General features: G+C 43.7%; 2 protein-coding genes across 2 annotated transcripts; one reads left to right on the plus strand and one right to left on the minus strand.

Moving 5' to 3' along the window:
- The first annotated feature begins 2,632 nt into the window (after nt 1–2,632).
- Nucleotides 2,633–7,630, plus strand: LOC111961668 (neurofilament medium polypeptide). The gene is made up of 3 exons (XM_023984098.2): nt 2,633–3,763; nt 4,779–4,916; nt 5,109–7,630. The coding sequence occupies exons 1-3, from the start codon at nt 2,733–2,735 to the stop codon at nt 7,015–7,017; spliced, it is 3,078 nt and encodes a 1,025-aa protein (XP_023839866.1). The 5' UTR covers nt 2,633–2,732; the 3' UTR covers nt 7,018–7,630.
- A 7,965-nt stretch (nt 7,631–15,595) lies between these two features.
- On the minus strand, nt 15,596–18,734 carry LOC111961669 (neurofilament light polypeptide). Its single transcript, XM_023984099.2, has 4 exons — nt 17,456–18,734; nt 16,953–17,077; nt 16,346–16,809; nt 15,596–16,211 (listed from the first exon to the last, which is right to left on the minus strand). The coding sequence occupies exons 1-4, from the start codon at nt 18,503–18,505 to the stop codon at nt 15,892–15,894; spliced, it is 1,959 nt and encodes a 652-aa protein (XP_023839867.1). The 5' UTR covers nt 18,506–18,734; the 3' UTR covers nt 15,596–15,891.
- Between the last annotated feature and the right edge of the window lie 2,405 nt (nt 18,735–21,139).

The raw sequence follows: 21,139 nt of genomic DNA on the forward strand, positions 1-21,139 counted from the left end.
CCTTCTGCCATAGTTTATACATCTAAATTGTCATTAGAAACCATATTTCTTTAAGCAAGTCAGCCATATAAACTATTTTTTTTAAAGCAGTAAATGAGGCTGAATGAACTGTTTCGCTGCCAGACAAGGCTCCGTTGATAGCCAGGTGTAACAGTGGTACGATGTTGGGACTGCTGTTGGGACTCTGTTGTTGGGACAGCTTTATATAGGCCCTAACAGTTTGTGAGCACCGTTTGTCACCGTTATAGTGCAATTAATGTATTGTTTAGTGTTGTGTTATGTTTTACCCCACCAAGATTTACATGCTAAAATCGCCACTGGTGGTGATGTACATGTTTAAAAGGCTGAGACCAGCAGGAGAGCAGAGAGAGAAAGAGGCAACAGAGGCCAGGTGTCCTCTAGGTCACAAGGATCAGCCAGGAGAACGTGAGTATAGGGTTGTATACATCGCTCAAGTTAACTCAGCCACAACAACACACATTCACACACATTCAGTTAGGATGAGAGAATCACTTTTATGTAGTGGGGCATGGTAACTATCTCTCCCTCTCTTTCTCTCTCCCTCTCTCTCTCTGAGATAAACACAATCTGAAATTGTCTGAGCTCTCAAACGCGTTAGTGCTCACTCCACAGAGCTAACTGTTGCGATGGAAAAACAATGAGTGAGATAACAGAATACAGATGGGTGATAAGTGACAAGTGTCTAATTAAATCTCAGAGAGGGAATAACTTATTCTTCCCTTTTAACTGTGGTATAAAACAAGGGTTTTTAAAGGCGACTGGAGAATCTGAATCAATCCTGACAAACAATGTAAATCTTATTGTGGGTAATAATGTTCTGGGAGGCAAAAATAGCCTTGCCGTTTGCCAAAAATAGTCTTGCTGGTTTTCATAGGATGAGAAAAAAGAAGAAACCCGCACACTGCTCTTGCTAGTGTCACTGCTCTTTATTAAGTGATACTAGCAAGAGCAGTGTGCAGGTTTCTTATTTTTTCTCATGTTATTCAATTCTTACCATGTGCCTGCAACAAAGATAGCTCAGATGTGCAAGTGCCTTTTGAAATTTTTTTCACTGGTTTTCATAGGCTGAAATACTGTTGGCCAAAACCAGAGGCAGCCATTTTGTTGCATTACCTGCATCAGTTGCAGGGTTTGCAATGACCTTAGTTACCTCTGAAATGGGTAGAGCAGGACTGAATGGGAATCAATAAGACTGACAACAGACTGCAGCCAATCAGATCTGTCAACCAACACTGCAGCTTCACTCCTTAGAGAAGGCATCTCAATGCAGGGAGGAGATAGCAGCCTCTCTATCCCATGTGCTCTCATCCGCAACCCAAAGACTGTAACTTATGCATTGTATTCTGTATCTGTTTGTGAAACCATATTAATCAAAGTGTTTCCCATCATTGTTAGAGTTGGACAGATAGAGTTACAAAGCCATTCTGAGGAATGTAATTATAGAAGAAAACAATGTTGCAGTTTGGATGCCTATTCATCACTACAGAAATGCTTTGGTTTGAAATGGCTTAAAATAAAAGGGCAAATTTGTCCATAACATATTATGATATGCATTATGAAGGTGATATATACTATTGAATGGGGTAAATTACTTGCATATAAGCACAGGCTGATCATAACTGTAATCTATACCAATAGCTGTCAATAACTACAACTATGATTAATGTTTCAACATTTCCTGAAAGTAGCAAGTGGTCACATAAATGCATCATATTGATTGAACAAACCCCCTCATGGTAGTCTCACTTTATACTTCATCGGTAGGTCACTGGTGGTAATCCCTTTGATCTTGGGAGGTTTCCTGTCAAGAAGTAATCAATCACCTATTATTGAAGACTTAGCACAAGCAAAACATCAATATAGGAAATTGGTTCGGCTTTGCACATGTTCATAGGCAAATATACATTATTAATTCAATTCATTTAATGATCAATCATTCTGTTCAATTTGAGAGAAACATTTTCAACACTTTTCAAACACTTGAAAAGGACGGTAATGGTGTTTTGCTGCATTAAGACGCTGTCCATGGCGCTGATATTGGATTCTGGCGGACTGGTGCAGTCCATGGTGCCGATCTTGTTATCGCTCTAAATTGCATCGGTAAATTGATCATTTCTGGTATAACCTTTTTTGCTAACTAATAATAGGGGAAATAATAATTAACATGGGTCATTGAACTGCTCCATAAGTTATATTTCCATGCATAGTAATGCTGCACGTTGGCTGGTTGAATTAGCAAATGCAGAGATGCATGTATAATTTTCTCTCTTATTCTAATGTTCAATATTTGGAGGAAACTCTATATTCCCTCTGTGACAAGAGACAAATGATAAACACATTAACGTCAAGGACACATAGGCTATCCCAAACATCCTAATGATAATCACCCCATTTCCTTTTTTCTCCCTATGTGTGATCATTCCTCTGCTTTTCAAACGGCCACCCACGAACCCTCACACACTCAAGTAGTGTTTCACTTACATAGAGTATGAAGGGTTGAGACATGGCCCTCCCCCTTCGTTCGATCAATGGGCCAGTAAAAACAGCCTCTGCCTTGTTAGCGATAAGCTTCTCCTATATAAAGGACAGCCGGTGAGACTAAGAATGCTGTGAGCGCCATCCACCCCGCACCTGCAAACACATACTCGCCATACTCCTCCACCTCGCACACCTTCCCTTCCATCTGCACACGCAACCCCTGGTCTGGCCGGATGAGTTACCACCCGGTGGACACGATAGGGAGTCCATTCAGGAGAAGTATGGATAGTAGGACCACCTACGGCCGCTCCACTGGCACCCCCTCCAGCGGGTTCCGTTCTCAGTCCTGGTCCCGGGCAAGCCCAGGCTCCACGATGACCTCCTCCTACAAGAGGACCGTCAATATGCCGGCAGCCAGAGCGTACAGCTCCACACTCCTCAGCTCCGCCGACAGCGTTGATTTCAATCAAACGAACGGAGACTACAAGCGCTCCAACGAGAAAGAGCAGCTCCAGGGGCTCAACGACCGCTTCGCCGGTTACATCGACAAGGTGCACTACCTGGAGCAGCAGAATAGCCAGATTGAGGAGGAGATCCAGACGCTGCGGCAGAAGCAGGTGTCGCAATCCCAGCTAGGGGATTTATACGACCAGGAACTCCAGGAGCTGCGCTCCATGCTGGAGCAGATTCACCACGATAAAGCGCAGATCCAGCTCGACACGGACCACGTCGAGGATGACATCCAGAGAATTAGGGACCGCTTTGATGAGGAAGCCCGCATCAGGGATGAGACGGAAGGCATCATCCGGGCGTTGAAAAAAGATATGACCGACTCTGATTTGGTGAAGTCAGAGTTGGAGAAGAAAGTTCAGTCACTGCATGACGAGATTGCCTTTATCCGCAACAACCACGAGGAAGAGGTGAGCGACCTGTTCGCCCAGGTGCAGGCGTCGCAGGTGACCATGGAGAGGAAAGACATCCAGAAGACGGACATCACCGAGGCGCTCCGGGAGATCCGCACCCAGCTCGAGGGCCACTCCAACCAGAACCTGCAGCAGGTGGAGGACTGGTTCATGTGCCGCTATTCCAAGCTCACTGATGCTGCGGAACAAAACAAAGATGCAATCAAGTCCGCCCGTGATGAGATAGCAGACTACCGCCGCCAGCTTCAGTCCAAGACCGTGGAGTTAGAGTCCGTCCGTGGAACCAGGGAGTCACTGGAAAGGCAGCTGAATGACATCGAGGACCGACACAACANTGAATGACATCGAGGACCGACACAACAGCGACTTGTCCAGCCTGCAGGTATGATGAGACCCGCTCTAGGCATTATTTTCATACAGAAACCCCCAGCCACAGGCTTAATGGTGAAGTATTCCATAAAGTTGTATTCTTTGTGTAAAGAGAAGCAATGTAGTGGAGAGAATAAATTATATAATAAGATATGTTTTTCGTTGATTTTAAATTGAGAATATTATCACGACACCTTTGAGGTTTTTATTCTTATTTTAAATGTAGGTCTACTTATAAGGAGAGTCCCCTACTTTGATAGAGAGAAAGACACACTCTTGCATTGTGTCCCCACATATTGTATTAGTTTGATTTTGAACGCACTAATTTTTTTATTATGTGGGCCCTAAATGCATGTGTTTTAACTAGGCTATAAACTCTGCACAATGGTGGTGTCTGCGCTTTTGCTTTAGATAGCCTAAATGGCACAATGCTGACATCTTATGGACACAGATTTAACATCTCCAAATGTTGGAGCATTAGGCTACGCATAAACTGCGACACTTGGTGCACGTCAGGACATTATAGGGTTGGGAAGACATAATGCAGCAGACTGTTTTTTTAAATTATTTTTTCGTTGCTGAGCCAGAGACTCCGGGCCCTTGAAACACAGTGCTGTTCACTGCGTCAGAATACATTATTTAACACAACAACAGTCCAACCTATCCAATTATTTGCACTTTCACTTTTCATAAATGAGACAGGAGGACTTCACAATTTCAATTGTTATTGCAATTATATTTTATTGGAATCTCAAAGTGCTGTTTCAAATGTAGGCCTATACAAGTTTAAATGTGCTTGTGAAGTAATTACCAGGATCACAAAATATGGCATTGTATTTTTGATCGTTTTATTAAGATGTTTAGAAAGCAGTGTCCTTATGGAGAAATGTGTCCTCCCTACACCAAAAATAAATAACCAAGTATTATTTCAGAGTTCCATATAGGCATAAGAAATAATAGCTCTTAACCAGCTTGTGTCTCTCGGTCTTGTTCTCTGCAGGAGACCATCCACCAGCTGGATAATGAGCTCAAGGGCACGAAGTGGGAGATGGCGCGCCATCTGCGTGAGTACCAGGACCTGCTCAATGTCAAGATGGCCCTCGACATTGAGATTGCTGCATACAGGTACACTGCGACGACAGAGCGCTAATTAGGCCTAACATTGGAAAAACTTTTTTTTAAATATATGTTTACTCATTTCAAAACAAAATAGCTAATTCATCATGTTTAATAAAAACATAAAGATCTAATTTATATATAGAAACTACATTTTTATATTAGGCCTAAACTATATCTCATGTTCTACTGTTCTTGCAGGAAACTCCTAGAAGGTGAAGAGACCCACTTTAGCACTTTCCCTTACCGCCACACCGTCACCTCCTCTAAGAAGTCCAAGTATGAGCCTCCCAAACTGAAAGTTCAGCATAAGTTTGTAGAGGAGATCATCGAGGAGACCAGGGTAGAGGATGAGAAGGATGAGATGGCCCAGGCCCTGGATAAGATGGCCCAGGAGTTTTCTGCTTCTCTGGGGGCAGAGGCAACAGATGACGGAGAGGATGAGGGAGAAGAGGGAGGAGAAGAAGCAGAGGGAGAAGAGGGAGAAGGGGGAGAGGGTGAATCAGAAGAGGTTGTAGCCTCCACTGAAGCCCAAGTTAGCTCCAGCACACCTGCTGAGGAGGAAGAGGAGGACAAAGAAGGTGGCGATGAAGAGGAAATGGGAGAAAAAGAAGAAGAGGGTGAGAAAGGAGAAGAGGGTGAGGATGAGGGTGAGAAGGGAGATGATGCAGAAGGTGGTGATGAGGGAGAAGGAGAGGGGGAATTAGAGGAGACAGTCCTGCGCTCTAAAGCCCCAGAATCAAAGGCCTCTCCTGACAAAGAGAAGGCTGGAGAGAAGGAGGGAAGCGGAGGAGAAGAGGAGACAGGAGAGGGAGAGGGAGAAGTGAAGGGTGATGATCAAGATGAAGATGCAGGTAGTGACAAAGGATCCAAAGATGGAGATGATGAGGAAGATGAGAAGAAAGGAAAGGATGAGAAAGAAGACGAAACGGATGAGAAGGCAGCTGTAGCCAAGACAGAGGCTCCCAAAACAGAATCCCCCAAGAGTGAGGCCCCAAAAGTTGAGGTCCAGAAATCTGAGGCCCCAAAGCCCTCCAAGCCAGACTCCCTAAAAGCTGAATCCCCAAAGGCTGGGTCTCCCAAGTCTGAGTCACCAAAAGCTGGATCCCCCAAAAATGAATCCCCCAAAGCTGTAACCCCCAAATCTGAATCTCCAAAACCTGGCTCCCCCAAATCTGAATCCCCAAAACCTGCTGAATCCCCCAAATCTGAATCCCCAAAACCTGCTGGATCCCCTAAATCTGAATCCCCAAAACCTGCTGGATCCCCTAAATCTGAATCCCCAAAACCTGCTGGATCCCCTAAATCTGAATCCCCAAAACTTGCTGGATCCCCTAAATCTGAATCCCCAAAACCTGCTGGATCCCCTAAATCTGAATCCCCAAAACCTGCTGGATCCCCTACTTCTGAATCTCCAAAACCTGCTGGATCCCCTAAATCTGAATCCCCAAAACCTGCTGGATCCCCTACTTCTGAATCCCCAAAACCTGCTGGATCCCCTAAATCTGAATCCCCAAAACCTGCTGGCTCCCCCAAATCTGAATCCCCAAAACTTACAGGCTCCCCCAAATCTGAATCCCCAAAACCTACAGGCTCCCCCAAATCGGAATCCCCCAAATTAGGATCCCCCAAAGCAGAGTCCCCTAAGGGTGAGGCCCCCAAACTAGAAGCTCCAAAGTCAGAGGCCCCCATGGCTGCAGAAGAGAAAGTAGACAAAAAGAGTGTTTCAGAGGAAGAGAAGAAGGTAGAAAAGAAAGACGCAGCCATGAACGGAGATGTGGAGAAGACTGCCCCAGAGGACAAGGACAAGAAGGATGAGGGTGGGAAAGAGGCAGAGGAGAAGGATGTTATCTCAAATGGAGTGGACGAGAGCCCCACTAAAGATGACCCCGACCAGAAAGATGATCCAAAGGACCAGAAGGTGGTCATCACCAAAACGGTGGAGACCATCACCACTGGAGAGGACGGGGCCAAGCATGTCACCAAATCGGTCACTGTCACCGAGACTGTGAAGGAGTCTGAGGATGTGATGCAGGAGAAGACAGTCTCCAGCAAGAAGATGGAGAAACACTCTTCCCAGTCCGTCAAGGTGGTGACTGAAACTGAGTAACTGCGCCCCATCCAACCCACTCAGGAGGAACAAAGACGACACGACAACAAGCAATCAACCCAGAACTAACATAACAAAGAAATCATAGAGCCAGAGCGATGTAATAAAGATAACCACTCTCAAACATACAGAAAAGCAACGAGAGAAGCCATATGATGTGACAAAGCTAAAGTTTAAAAAATGCATGTTGAGAGAAAGCTTTAAATGGGTTTTGCTGCAGATTATATCAGGAAAATGTGGTAGTGGGACAGATTATTAATTGTCTTTATTTTCCCCTGCAGTTCACGGGAGGGCTCACGGGTGGGAGCGTCTGCATGCTAGCTCAGGGAGGGAGTCCCCTCCGCTCTAACCTGTATGTATGGATGGAAGGGTTACAGTTTAGATGCATACTGTATGTGGGTGGGAGAGTGATAGAAATGTATGTTAATTCAAATGTTAATTCAAAAGGGGTGCCTGGGTTGGTGGGTCCACTTTAGAGATCCATGTTCAAAAGGACTAGCCTTTTTATGTGAAGATACCAACTGAGCCAAAAATACAATCGTCTACAACACAATATAGTGAAGAATGAGAAAGACGATGGTGCAATGTACTGATGATCATAAACATACAGTACCCGAAGCAACTAAAGCATAAAGAACCTTGAAGAAACTCTGAGCCTTAAACATGCTTTTTATCAGTATCTATTATGTTTACCTAATGAGTGCAATTGAAAATAAATATGTAAATGCGCACACATACATTCTTGTATGCATAGGATGGACTTGAATTTAAATAGCGAACATAAATGAGGTGCTACAGTTTGCAATCCCATGTCTTTACTCATCATGAACTATTTCCCAGCAGCATTTGCTCAATAAATGTCATACTGAAATACAAATATGGTCTCTTGTTCCTTTATGCAATTGTCCTGTCATGTCCTTTCACTTGTTCATTTACAGTAGCTGTCTCACCCCAACATGCACACTATTCTATTTCTTCACCTGCTTTCATAGGGGTGGGACTGCATGCTTCATGATCTTTTGTAGCCTAGAAATTATACAAAACCACATCACCATCCAGAGGCTGTCCTCTACAGATATTTAAACTTACACTGTAATATGTGCATACCATCAAAGAATGAGCCACCAACCATAATATAAACGATGCACCCATGGCATTTTCATGCAAATAGCATTTTATTATAGCACTTGATTTATCAAATCAAACTTTATTTACATAGCACATTTCTTACCAAAAACAATGCAATTCAAAGTACTTCACTTACATAAATAAAATAATAAAAAGATAAAAACAATACATTTCTAGACAAATATAAAATTAAGATAAACAAATACAAAATTAAGATAGATAAATATCAAATGAAGATAGACAAATGTAAATTTAAGATAGATAAATTAGGATAGTAAAACAATATTAAATAAATTAGGATAGTAAAACTATATGAAAAAAATTTGGATAGTAAAACAATATGAAATAAATTAGGATAGTAAAACAATATGAAATAAATTAGGATAGTAAAACAATATGAAATAAATTAGCATAGTAAAACAATATTAAATCAATTTGGGTAGTAAAACAATATTAAATAAATTAGKATAGTAAAACAATATGAAATAAATTAGGATAGTAAAACAATATGAAATAAATGTGGATAGTAAAACAATATTAAATAAATTAGGATAGTAAAATAATATTAAAACAACAGTGAACATGAGAGAGTAATATGAGATACTGTATTTTGATTGAGAGATGTTTATGCAGTGTTTCAGCAAATAGCTACATTATTTGAGAACAACATCAACTACATTGTTAAACATGATTTTAAACTATACATATTTCATTCAAAGTATTTTACATGACAAGTTAAACAATTGAGTGATAGGTCCTTCGGAGATTTAGCAACATTAAAGCAGACAGCAACCCGATTGTAACTTGGAATTCAGCACCACCGGAAAATGGACAGCGACTATCTCAGGAAAATTCCATGAAGAGGTTTCTTTGAAATGTAGCCTATCACTCACTCACAGTGAATAAATCCACATTATAATGCTAGAGGGATAGTTGGTCTGATTCTATACCACAAAGCACGAAAGTTCCTAAAACTTTCATAACAAAATATTCTATCTAACATTAAAAAAAGATTATGACATACAGTGCCTTCGGAAAATATTCAGACCCCATTACTTTTTTCACAATTTATTACGTTACAGACTCATTCAAAAATTGATTAAATAAAAAAATCCTTAGCAATCTACACACAATACCCCATAATGACAAAGCGAAAACATGTTTTTAGAAATGTTTGCAAATGTATTACAAATAAAAAACAGAAAACATTATTTACTTAGGTATTCAGACCCTTTGCTATGAGACTCAAAATTGAGCTCAGGTGCATCCTGTTTCCATTGATCATCATTGAGATGTTTCTACAACTTGGAGTCCACCTGTTGTAAATTCAATTGATTGGACATGATGTGGAAAGGCACACAACTGTCTATATAAGGTCCCACAGTTGACAGTGCATGTCATAGCAAAAACCAAGACATGAGGTCGAAGGAATTGTCCGTAGAGCTCTGAGCCAGGATTGTGTCGAGGCACAGATCTGGGGAAGGGTACCAAAACTTTTCTGCAGCATAGAAGGTCCCCAAGAACACAGCGGCCTCCATCATTCTTAAATGGAAGAAGTTTGGAACCACCAAGAGCTGGCCGCCCGGACAAACTGAGCAATCGGTAGAGAATGGTCTTGGTCAGGGAGGTGACCAAGAACCCGATGGTCACTCTGACAGAGCTCCACAGTTCCTCTGTGGAGATAGAAGAACCTTCGAGAAGGACAACCATCTCTGCAGCACTCCACCAATCAGGCCTTTATGGTAAAGTTACCAGATGGAAGCCACTCAATATTAAAAGGCACATGACAGCCCATTTGGAGTTTGCCAAAAGGCACCTAAAGACTCTCAGTCCATGAGAAACAAGATTATCTGTGAATCCAAGATGGCGTAGCAGTGAGACGTCTTTGTCCTTCGTCTTGTCATGTCCCATGTATATATCTTTTTACATATTTTTCTTCGCATATCTTTTTTATATTTTTCTAAACCTCAACATCAAAATAGTCTCCTGCAACCCGCCTCACTACTAGCTAGTAGCTAGTGAGCTGGCTAGCTTATGTTGGGGGATTCCGGTTCCGAGGTAAATAAAAATACTTTAGAAAAAACAGATCCACACCACATTGGTGGATTCCTACCGCAAGCTCTGAACCTTTCACCTGGAACATCGCAGCTAGCTAGCTGCAATCCGAGTGACTACTCCTGGCTAACGTCTGTCCCAAAGCAAGCCCCAATTAGCCTGGAGCTAGCCCATGCTAGGCCCATTCTCCCGGCTAGCTGAAGAGGCCCATCAGCCACTCCTGGGCTTCAATACCCGGACCCCTTCTACTGCCAGTACGGGGCCCGCTAGCTGTCTAGAGCATATTGGACTGTTAGCTGAATAGATCCATCGGCCAATTTCTTGGGCCACTATACCTATTTTGCCTATTGGACTTGGACCCCTCTGCTACTCGGAATTATTGTCTTATTTCACTGTGGAGCCTATAGCCCGGCTCAATATGCCTTAACCTACCATTTAGTTCCACCCTCATAGATATCATCCTAACCAACTTGCCCTCCAAATACACCTCTGCTGCTTTCAACCAAGATCTCAGCGATCACTGCCTCATTACCTGCATCCATAATGGGTATGAGGTCAAACGACCACCTCTCATCACTGTCAATCGCTCCCTAAAACACTTCAGCGAGCAGGCCTTTCTAATCGACCTGGCCAGGGTATCCTGGAAGGATATTGACCTCATCCCGTCAGTAGAGGATGCCTGGTTATTCTTTAAAAGTGCCTTCCTCATCATCTTAAATAAGCATGCCCCATTATAATTTTTTTTAACCAGGAACAGATATAGCCCTTGGTTCTCTCCAGACCTGACTGTCCTTGACCAGCACAAAAACATCCTGTGGCGTTCTGCATTAGCATCGAATAGCCGACGTGATATGCAACTTTTCAGGGAAGTCAGGAACCAATATACACAGGCAGTTAGGAAAGCTAAGGCTAGCTTTTTCAAGCAGAAATTTGCATCCTGTAGTACAAACTCAAAAAAGTTCTGGGACGCTGTAAAGTCCATGGAAAATAAGAGCACCTCCTCCCAGCTGCCCACTGCACTGAGGCTAGGAAACACTGTCACCACCGATAAATCCACTATAATTGAGAATTTCAATAAGCATTTTCCTACGGCTGGCCATGCTTACCACCTGGCTACCCCTACCCCGATCAACAGCCCTGCACCCCCCACAGAATCTCGCCCAAGCCTCCCCCATTCTCCTTCACCCAAATCCAGATAGCTGATGTTCTGAAAGAGCTGCAAAATCTGGACCCCTACAAATCAGCTGGGCTAGACAATCTGGAACCTCTCTTTCTAAAATGATCTGCTGAAATTGTTGCAAACCCTATTACTAGCCTGTTCAACCTCTCTTTCATATCGTCTGAGAAACCCAAAGATTGGAAAGCTGCCGCGGTCATCCTCCTCTTCAAAAGGGGAGACACTCTAGACCCAAACTGCAGCAGACCTATATCTATCCTACCCTGCCTTTCTAAGATCTTCGAAAGCCAAGTTAACAAACAGATTTCCGACCATTTCGAATCCCACCGTACCTTCTCCGCTATGCAATCTGGTTTCAGAGCTAGTCATGGGTGCACCTCAGCCACGCTCAAGGTCCTAAACGATATCATAACCGCCATCGATAAGAGACATTACTGTGCAGCCGTATTCATCGACCTGGCCAAGGCTTTCGACTCTGTCAATCACCACATTCTTATCAGCAGACTCAACAGCCTTGGTTTCTCAAGTGATTGCCTCGCCTGGTTCACCAACTACTTCTCTGATAGAGCTCTGTGTGTCATATCGGAGGGCCTGTTGCCCGGACCTCTGGCAGTCTCTATGGGGGTGCCACAGGGTTCAATTCCTTGGCCGACTCTCTTCTCTGTATACATCAATGATGTCGCTCTTGCTGTTGGTCCACTTCTACGCAGACGACACCATTCTGTATACCTCTGGCCCTTCTTTGGACACTGTGTTAACTAACCTCCAGACGAGCTTCAATGCCATAAAACTCTCCTTCCGTGGCCTCCAACTGCTCTTAAATGCAAGTAAAACTAAATGCATGCTCTTCAACCGATCGCTGCCAGCACCTGCCCGCCCATCCAGCATCACTACTCTGGACGGTTCTGACTTATATGTGAATATGTGGACAACTTCAAATACCTAGGTGTCTGGTTAGACTGTAAACTCTCCTTCCAGACTCACATTAAGCATCTCCAATCCAATCCAAATTTAATTGAATAAGCATCCTTCATTCATGCTGCCAAACATACCCTCGTAAAACTGACCATCCTACCGATCCTTGACTTCGGCGATGTCATTAACAAAATAGCCTCCAACACTCTACTCAACAAATTGGATGCAGTCTATCATAGTGCCATCCGTTTTGTCACCAAAGCCCCATATACTACCGTTCACTGTGACCTGTACGCTCTCGTTGGCTGGCCCTCGCTTCATACTCGTGGCCAAACCCACTGGCTCCAGGTCATCTACAAGTCTTTGCTAGGTAAAGCCCCGCCTTATCTCAGCTCACTGGTCACCATAGCAGCACCCACCCGTAGCACGTGCTCCAGCAGGTATATCTCACTGGTCACCCCCAAAGCCAATTCCTCCTTTGGCCGCCTTTCCTTCCAGTTCTCTGCTGCCAATGACTGGAACGAACTGCAAAAATCACTGAAGCTGGAGACTCATATCTCCCTCACTAGCTTTAAGCACCAGCTGTCAGAGCAGCTCACAGATAACTGGGCCTGTAAATAGCCCATCTGTAAATAGCCCATCCAACTACCTCATCCCCATACTGTATTTATTTATTTATCTTGCTCCTTTGCACCCCAGTATCTCTACTTGCATATTCATCTTCTGCACATCTACCATTCCAGTGTTTAATTGCTATATTGTAATTACTTCGCCACCATGGCCTATTTATAGCCTTACCTCCCTTATCCTACCTCATTGGCACACACTGTATATAGACTTTTTCTACTGTATTATTGACTGTATGTTTGTTTATTCCATGTGTAACTCTGTGTCGCTGTATGTGTCGAACTGCTTTGCTTTATCTTGGCCAGGTTGCAGTTGTAAATGAGAACTTGTTCTCAACTAGCCTACCTGGTTCAATAAATGTGAAATAAAATATTGAAGATTGAACTCTTTGGATTGAACTCTTTGGCCTGAATGTCAAGGGTCACGTCTGGAGGAAACCTGGCACCATCACTACGGTGAAGCATGGTGGTGGCAGCATCATGCTGTGAGGATGTTTTTCAGTGGCAGGGACTGGGAGACTAGTCAGGATTGAGGCAAAGGTGAATGGGGCAAAGTACAGAGAGATCATTAAGGAAAACCTGCTCCTTGGCGCTCAGGTCCACAAACTGGGGAGAGGGTTCACCTTCCAATAGGACAACGACCCTAAGAACACAGCCAAAACAATGCAGGAGCGGCTTCAGGACAAGTCTCTGAATGTCCTTGAGTGGCCCAGCCAGAGCCAGAACCTGATCAAACATCCCTGGAGAGACCTGAAAATAGCTGTGCATCAAACTCTCCACATCCAACCTGACAGATCTTAAGAGGATCTGCAGAGAAGAATGGGAGAAACTCCCCAAATACAGGTGTGCCAAGCTTGTAACATCATACCCAAGAAGTCTTGAGGTTGTAATTGCTGCCAAAGGTGCTTCAACAAAGTACTTAGTAAAGGGTCTGAATACTTATGGAAATGTGATTTTTCAGTTTATTTGTATTTTTGTGGCAAAAATGTCTAAAAACCTGTTTTCTTTGTCATTATGGGGTGTTGTGTGTAGATTGATGAGGGGGATTTTAAAAAAAATACATTTTAGAATAAGGCTGTAACCTAACAAAATCAAGGGGTCTGAATACTTTCCGAAGGCACTCTATATTAAAATAAGTACATCTTAGAAATGTCTGCCTGTAGGCTACGACTGCAAATGAACTATATGAGCTGCACTTCCATTGCTGGTCCTCACATTGCATGTCCTCACATGACCCAGACTGTACTGCACCTGCGGACTCGCTTGTTGGTGACGATGCTTTGCTACCTCAGAGCAATTTCAACCCCTTTCATCAGTGGACATTGCCAAATAGCATGAATAAAAACAGACTAAAGTAGCCATAGAAGCAGTGGGATATGAAATGTGGCTCTTTCTAATGTCAATGTCACGTACAGCTTCCGCCCTAGTAGCTTAGAAACTGTTTTACAACTGATATATGCAATGCAGGTGTTGGTTAATACTACCTAGTTTATTCTTTAGTGCTGTCCCTGGATGACTCTGCTGATTGCTGTACCTCTTCCACTCAGGATTTTAGCCAGCCCTCACGTAATGTGCTTATGGAAGCAATTAAATTGCCAAGAGTCATAAAATTAGCACCACAGTACTTCAATGTCTTAAAAGCAATAAAAACCACAGTTGTTATCGTTTTCAGCCCTGATATGAGCTAATAACAATGCCATCACTGTCTGAAGATCATCCCGTTCCTCAGCATCTGTTTCTCAGACACACTGGACCTGAGCTGCGTAGCTGATTAAGCATCTGATGTAGACCTTGCCAGGTTAGTGCTACAGCACAAAAAACTGTCAGGCCCCTGCTAGTGCGTCGTGATGCGTCGTGACAGAGAGATGAATGGTTGTGTTCATAAAATGGCTTTGCACCAGTGGCATTCAAAGTCTGGGTCGCGTTCCCTAGTGGTGTCGTGGGGTAACTGCACTGGGGTCGCCAAAGCGTTTAAACACATTTTTTTGAGGAACAAAATATTAAAACTGCAGATTATTGGATGGGACAATATACAAAAAAAATTTGAAAGATAGTTTCAAAGATATAGTTTTATTAAGTAAATTTATTTATTTATTAGAGATTCAAATGCATTGAATTTAAGCTTATTTGTTGATGTAAAAATCGAAACTTACCGATTTTAAGGTTGTGTCATTAGATTTGGGATGTGGTGGGGTTGCAATGAATTATTGGGGAAAAAATGGGGTCCCCAGAAATTCTGGCTGAAAAAATGGGGCCCCTGCTGAAAAGTTTGAGTACCGCTGCACTCTACACGGTCTAAAGGAGATCTGACAGGCTATTGAGCATAGTAAACCATCATGTTAACGTCTTCTTACAAACAGCTTATATTTAATAGATAGTTTGTTCAACATTTGTAAACAGTTTGTAAATCCTGACACATAACCTGTTAATGGATTGATTGATTAATTAATTAATTGAGTCTGGACCTGCTGTAAGCAGGCCATTACATGCATTCAATTTGTGGTTAACTATGTGATCATGTTTTTAAGCACACCTTCAATTAAAGGTTTATATATTCAATATATTCAACAACTCATCCTTGTTGTTGAGTTGAACAGATCTGACATAGAAATGATACATATTGTTAATTGAGTTATTATTTAGCATGAAGCACAAAAACAATAAATTACACACTCTGTATTTGAATAGTATTTATTCAGTCATCCGAAACCACACTCTCGCAGACTTGCGCACAGGCACAGCACACACATTCTTACACACACACACTCAAGGAATTGTGTGACCAGACTTCAATTGACTTTTTATGATCTTTGCAAGCAGTGATTTTATGCAGTAGTGCACTAAAATATGTATTGTATTGAGCACCTTGTTAACAAGCACACTGAAGTCATTAATCTTGTGTATTTCTGCTGTTTGTCGAGCTGGGGGTTTTATTAGACTGTCTTCTGGCTTGTGGAGTCTTGGGCCACAAACTTACTTTTTAGCCTTTGGTTTTTCAGATTGGTCTTTCTTCTCTTCGGCAGGTTTTTCACTCTTTCCCACGGTCTTGGATATCTCTGGTTCATCTTTCTCTTCTTTGGTGTCTGCTTTGTCATCTTTTTTCTCCTCACTTTTAGCTTCAGCTTGATCCTCTTCCTCTTTATCACCCCCTTCTTTATCATCTCCCCCCTCTTTCTTTCCCCCCTCCTCTTCCTCGCCTTCCTTTCCCTCCTGCTCCCCACCCTTGTCCTTATCTTCCTTTTTCTCTCCGTCCTCCTTTGCAGTTTCTTCCTTCTCTTCCACCTCATCCCCAGCTATAACCAAAACATTTTATAATTGTGAATAGGGGAATAATTGTGTTAGTAGACTGCATTGTAAAAATGTTAACATCTAAGCAATGCACGACAACAATAGAAAATATTATTTGAGGGATAATACTAATACTAACCTTCTTCTCCGTCCTTAGCATCCTCCCCATCTTCCTTCTCCACCTCGCCTCCCTCATCTCCATCTTCCTCCTTCTCCTCTCCCTTTTCCTCCTTCTCCTCTCCACCCTCTTCCTCCTTCTCCTCTCCACCCTCTTCCTCCTTCTCCTCTCCCTCCTCTTCCTTCTCTTCCTCCTCCTCCTTCTCCTCCTCTTCCTCCTCCTCCTTCTCCTCTTTCTCCTCCTGTGGTAGGCTGGCAGAGTCCTGCTGGGCCAGGCTGGCAGAGATGACGTCATCTCCAGAGGTGAATGAGGAGCTGAGGAAGCGTGAAGTCATCAGGTAGGGGGCGCCAGAGCTTAGGCTGGCCTGCATGGAGAACATAGAGCGGCCAAAGGAGGGTGTGGCCGACAGGGTGTGGCCGTAGACACTGGACATACCCCCGGACACGCCCCCACTGAAACGAGACTCCTCCCCCTCCAGCAGCTTCCTGGAAAAGTAAAGGATCATGGGAAAGATACAATTTTAGAATAAACGCGCAATAGGCTTTCCTTGACCTGGACTGGCATTAGTATCATTACATTATATTTGTTTAAGTTGAAGCTCTGGCCAGTGCTCCTCATAGCATCCTACCTGTACGCAGCGATCTCGATGTCAAGGGCCATCTTAACATTCAGCAGGTCCTGGTAATCCTTCAGGTAGCGAGCCATCTCCTGCTTTGTGGCTCCCAGCTCATTCTCCAGCTGGCCAATAGTATCCTACAGGAAAAGTTTAGAGGTAATGTGGTGGATAATTCTTACATAGTTCTTACAGCAGGTTACAAGTTCAGGTAAACTGTCCAAAATTTTGAGTGTGACTATTAAAATGCACATTTGATGCAATATAATATTTTTCCCCTTCTACATTACTAAATCAGTTCCACTTTGCACAAATTATTCAAAACATTATTGGTGTCTTGTATTCTGATGAAGTCATTTATCTATTGATAAACAGTTTCTAAACATGCAATTAAGAAACACATTCACTATTAGATTGCATTCCTTCTGAGGTATTTGCTTGAATATAGATATAAATTCGTCCTGCAGTACCACTCCTACAGTACCAGTATAAATTCGTCCTGCAGTACCACTACTGACCTGCATGCCATTGATCTCAGCACTCTGCTTGTCCTCCATGTCATGCAACTGTTTCTCCAGAGACTCATTGAGACCCCTGCAGGCATCGATCTCCAGCAGGCGGGACTGGAGCTGCCGGCGGTACTCCCCAGCCTCGTCCCTGGAGCTCCTCACTGCATCGCTGTGCTGGGCCACGCTCTCCGTCAGGGAGCCCACCTTCCCACGGAACCACTCCTCAGCAGACTGCATGTTCTTGGCTGCCAGCCTCTCGTACTGGGCTCGGATGTCCCTCAGAGCCCCGGACAGGTCCGGCGTGGTTGCCTCCATCTCCACAGCCACCTGGGCCCCCAGCTGGGCCTGGGCCTGGAGCTCCACCACCTCCCCCTCGTGGAGCCTCTTGAGGAAGGCCAGCTCGTCCAGCAGGGTTTCCACCCTCTTCTCCAGCTCGGTCCTGGCCAGGGTGGCCTGGTCGGCACCACGCCGCGCATCCAGCAGCCTTCCCTCCGCGTCCTCGCGAGCCACCACCTCCTCCTCGTAGCGGGCCTGCAGGGCGCTCAGGGCTTGCCCCAGACGTTCCCTCTGCCCCAGGGCGGCCTGCTGCTCCCCACGCGCCTCCTCCACGGCAGCCCTCAGAGCCCGCGCCTCCTGCTCATACAGGGCCCTCAGACGGGAAGGCTCCCCATGCCTCTGCCTCAGCAGCATCAGCTCAGCCTCCAGCGCACGGTTCTGCTGCTCTAGCTCCCGCACGCGGTCGATGAAGCCGGCGAAGCGGTCATTGAGCTCCTGCATCTGAGCCCTCTCCTGGGTCCTTACCGTGCGGAACTCAGAGCTCACCTGGGCCGCCTGGCTCAGCTCCAGTTCCACGGAGGAGGAGGAAGCCGGGGATGAATGCAGAGCCCGTCCAGGAGAGGAGTACTGCAAACGGGAGCTCACAGAGGACAGGGGAGAGGTGTGGATTGAGTAGGCCGAGCGTGACCTCCCCCTGGTCACCACCCCTCGGGGGGCTCCCTCCACATACCAGCGGCGGTAGGAGGAGGAGGAGTAGTAAGGGTCAAAGCCGAGGGTACTCATGGCTGTGCTGCGAGGACAGGCTGCTTTGTCTGGCTCTGTGTGAATATGTCTGTAGGGCTCGGGAGAAGAACCCAGACTGATGCTGCTGCAGTGGCTCCAGCTTTTATAGCAAAAGGGAGAGCTCTGACGCAAGCAGTTTCCCAAACTCTGACTACGCGGGATCGAAAGACTAACACTGCAACGGAGAGAGAGGGAGAGTGAGAGAAAGAAAAGAAGGAAGAAGAGAGAGGGGGAGGGAAGGAGATATAGAGATGGCGAGAGATGGAGAGGGAAAGAGAGAGGGGGCAGATGAAAGAGAGATGTTTGTGTTTTTGCGGGTAGAACAGAGGTTAACATGTTTTTAGTTGCTCTACAGTGTTTCTGTCATACACAGTAACCTTGACTACTAATATTCACAAGTTAATCTACAGAAGAGTAGAGTCAGATAGCTAAAGCCTCTGGCTAGTGAAGTACAGTATATTATCTGCACTGTACCTGCACCGATAGAAAAAATGAATAGTCGCATGAGATGACTTGAGTTTGTACTCATTTGAATGTAGGTCCTGCAGTCCTCCTGCAGGGAAGAGAATGGGCTGTCCTGATTTTACAGCAGCTTTTGTGTTCCTATTATACACAACTTGTAATCATACAGTGACACAGCACCTCCCCTGCTGGCCAATAGGAGAAATACACCCATGACCTCTGAAAACCTGCAATGATAAACACAGAACACACAGTAGGATTGTATTTGGTCAGATATATGGTCAAATATGCGATGAATCTCAGAGTGCTTATTTACTTATACGTCATGGCTGGTAAGCTACTGTTTGGTGCCTGTAGATACTTCTTCTGTAGGGGAGAGTGGGGTAAGTCGTGCTAAAGGGTTAGCTGAGCCACCACTTGTTTCTAGGAAACCATACACAAAATGAATAATGTGACCAAATGTTTAGGAAGAGGTCATAATTTCATGGAGTCTGTGAAGGAAGAAACCACATGTAAGAAGTGGTAAGCAAGTTAGGTACAAAAAACGGATTTTCACAAAGTCAAATAAATGTATTGCGTTATATGTTTCATGATGCTTGTATCTAACCCAAAGTAGATTGTTCTAAGACTGTTTTATACATCAGTTGGGTCTCTATAAGCTTCAATATGAGATCCTGAACCTAGCATGAAAGTGCATTATTGTAGCTGTGTGAGCTAACATAGCAGAAATGTTTGCTTTGGGGTAAGTTGTGCAATTTGGCCAGTGGCAAATTGAGCCAATGGCTCCACATACCCTATACAAATGATGATCACATTTTGTCAGTTTTATGCAAAGCATTTTTGCAATTTGTCATGCATATGAAGATAGGACATTTTTATTTTTACAGAGCAGACATCACCATGCCCCATGTATACAAATGTAAAACAAGCAGGGGTCTAGCCCCCACTTAAAGTTCTTGAAAGAACAGCCAATGAAGTTAGAGTCCATTCGAGCAGCAGCAAGGGATGAAAGAATTGACCGAATGACACTGAAGAGGTACATTAACAAAAAATAAAACATTTACTTGTGTGGAAGAAAGCCTATGATAGAGTAGCACAGGCACACGGGGCTTGTTCGACATTGCAGCCGACTGATCTACAAATCACCTTGCATCATAAATAACGATATTATTATTTGTAGATCAGTCATGGATTTGATTATCTCATGGAGTCTGAGCTTGCTAAACTGATTATTTCCAAGGATACACAACATCCTGAAATATACAGTGGGTCTTATAAGTATTCAACCCCATTTTATTGCGTTACAAAGTGTGATTTAAAAATATTTTATTATGAGTTTTTTGTCATTGATCTACATAAAATACTACATAATGTCAAAGTAAAAATAAAATTTGACATCTTTACAAATTAATAAAAATATAGTCGTTGCATAAGTATTCACTCCCTTTGTTCAGGCAAGCCTACATTTGTTTAGGAGTACATTTTGGCTTAACAAATCACATAATAAGTCCTTCTGGTCCTTCTGAACTGAGCTGCAGGAAGAAACTGCTCAGAGATGTCACCATGAGGACATTGGTGATTTTAAAACAGCTACTGAGGATGGAAAACTGAGGATGGATCAACAACATTGTAGTGACTCCGCAATAATGACCTAAATGACAAAGTGAAAAGAATAAAAAAATACACAGAATAAATGCAAAACTCTATTTTGGGGGCAAATCCAACACAACACATCACTGAGTAACTGACTCCTTATTTTCAAGCATTGTGGTGGCTGTATCATGGTATGTGTATGCTTGACATCAGCAATGACTGGGTCGTTCTTCTGTATAAAAATTAAAAGAATGGAGCAAAATCCTTGAGGAAAACCTGACTTAGTCTGCTTTACACCAGACACTGGGAGAGAAATTCAACTTTCAGCCGGACAATAACCTAAAACACAAGGCCAAATCTACACTGGAATTACTTAACAAGAAGACAGTAAATGTTCCTGAGTGGTCAAGTTACAGTTTTGACTTAAATCTGCTTGAAAATCTATGGTAAGACTTGAAAATTGCTGTCTAGCCATGATCCCCAACACCTTGACAGAGCTTGAAGAATTTTGAAAAGAATAATGGGCAAATATTGAACAATCCAGGTGTGCAAAGCTCTTAGAGACTTACCCAAGAAGAC

The sequence above is a fragment of the Salvelinus sp. IW2-2015 genome, linkage group LG4q.1:29 (assembly GCF_002910315.2).
Source record: "Salvelinus sp. IW2-2015 linkage group LG4q.1:29, ASM291031v2, whole genome shotgun sequence".
Classification (NCBI taxonomy): Eukaryota; Metazoa; Chordata; class Actinopteri; order Salmoniformes; family Salmonidae; genus Salvelinus; species Salvelinus sp. IW2-2015.

Excerpts from the sequence above, each read along its gene's own strand:
- LOC111961669 (XM_023984099.2), bottom strand. The coding sequence starts at position 18,505 with ATGAGTACCCTCGGCTTTGACCCTTACTACTCCTCCTCCTCCTACCGC. Across the intron at positions 17,078-17,455 it reads CTGAGATCAATGGCATGCAG|GATACTATTGGCCAGCTGGA; the intron begins GTCAGTAGTGGT and ends CTTTTCCTGTAG. Across the intron at positions 16,212-16,345 it reads TGCTAAGGACGGAGAAGAAG|CTGGGGATGAGGTGGAAGAG; the intron begins GTTAGTATTAGT and ends TTTTGGTTATAG.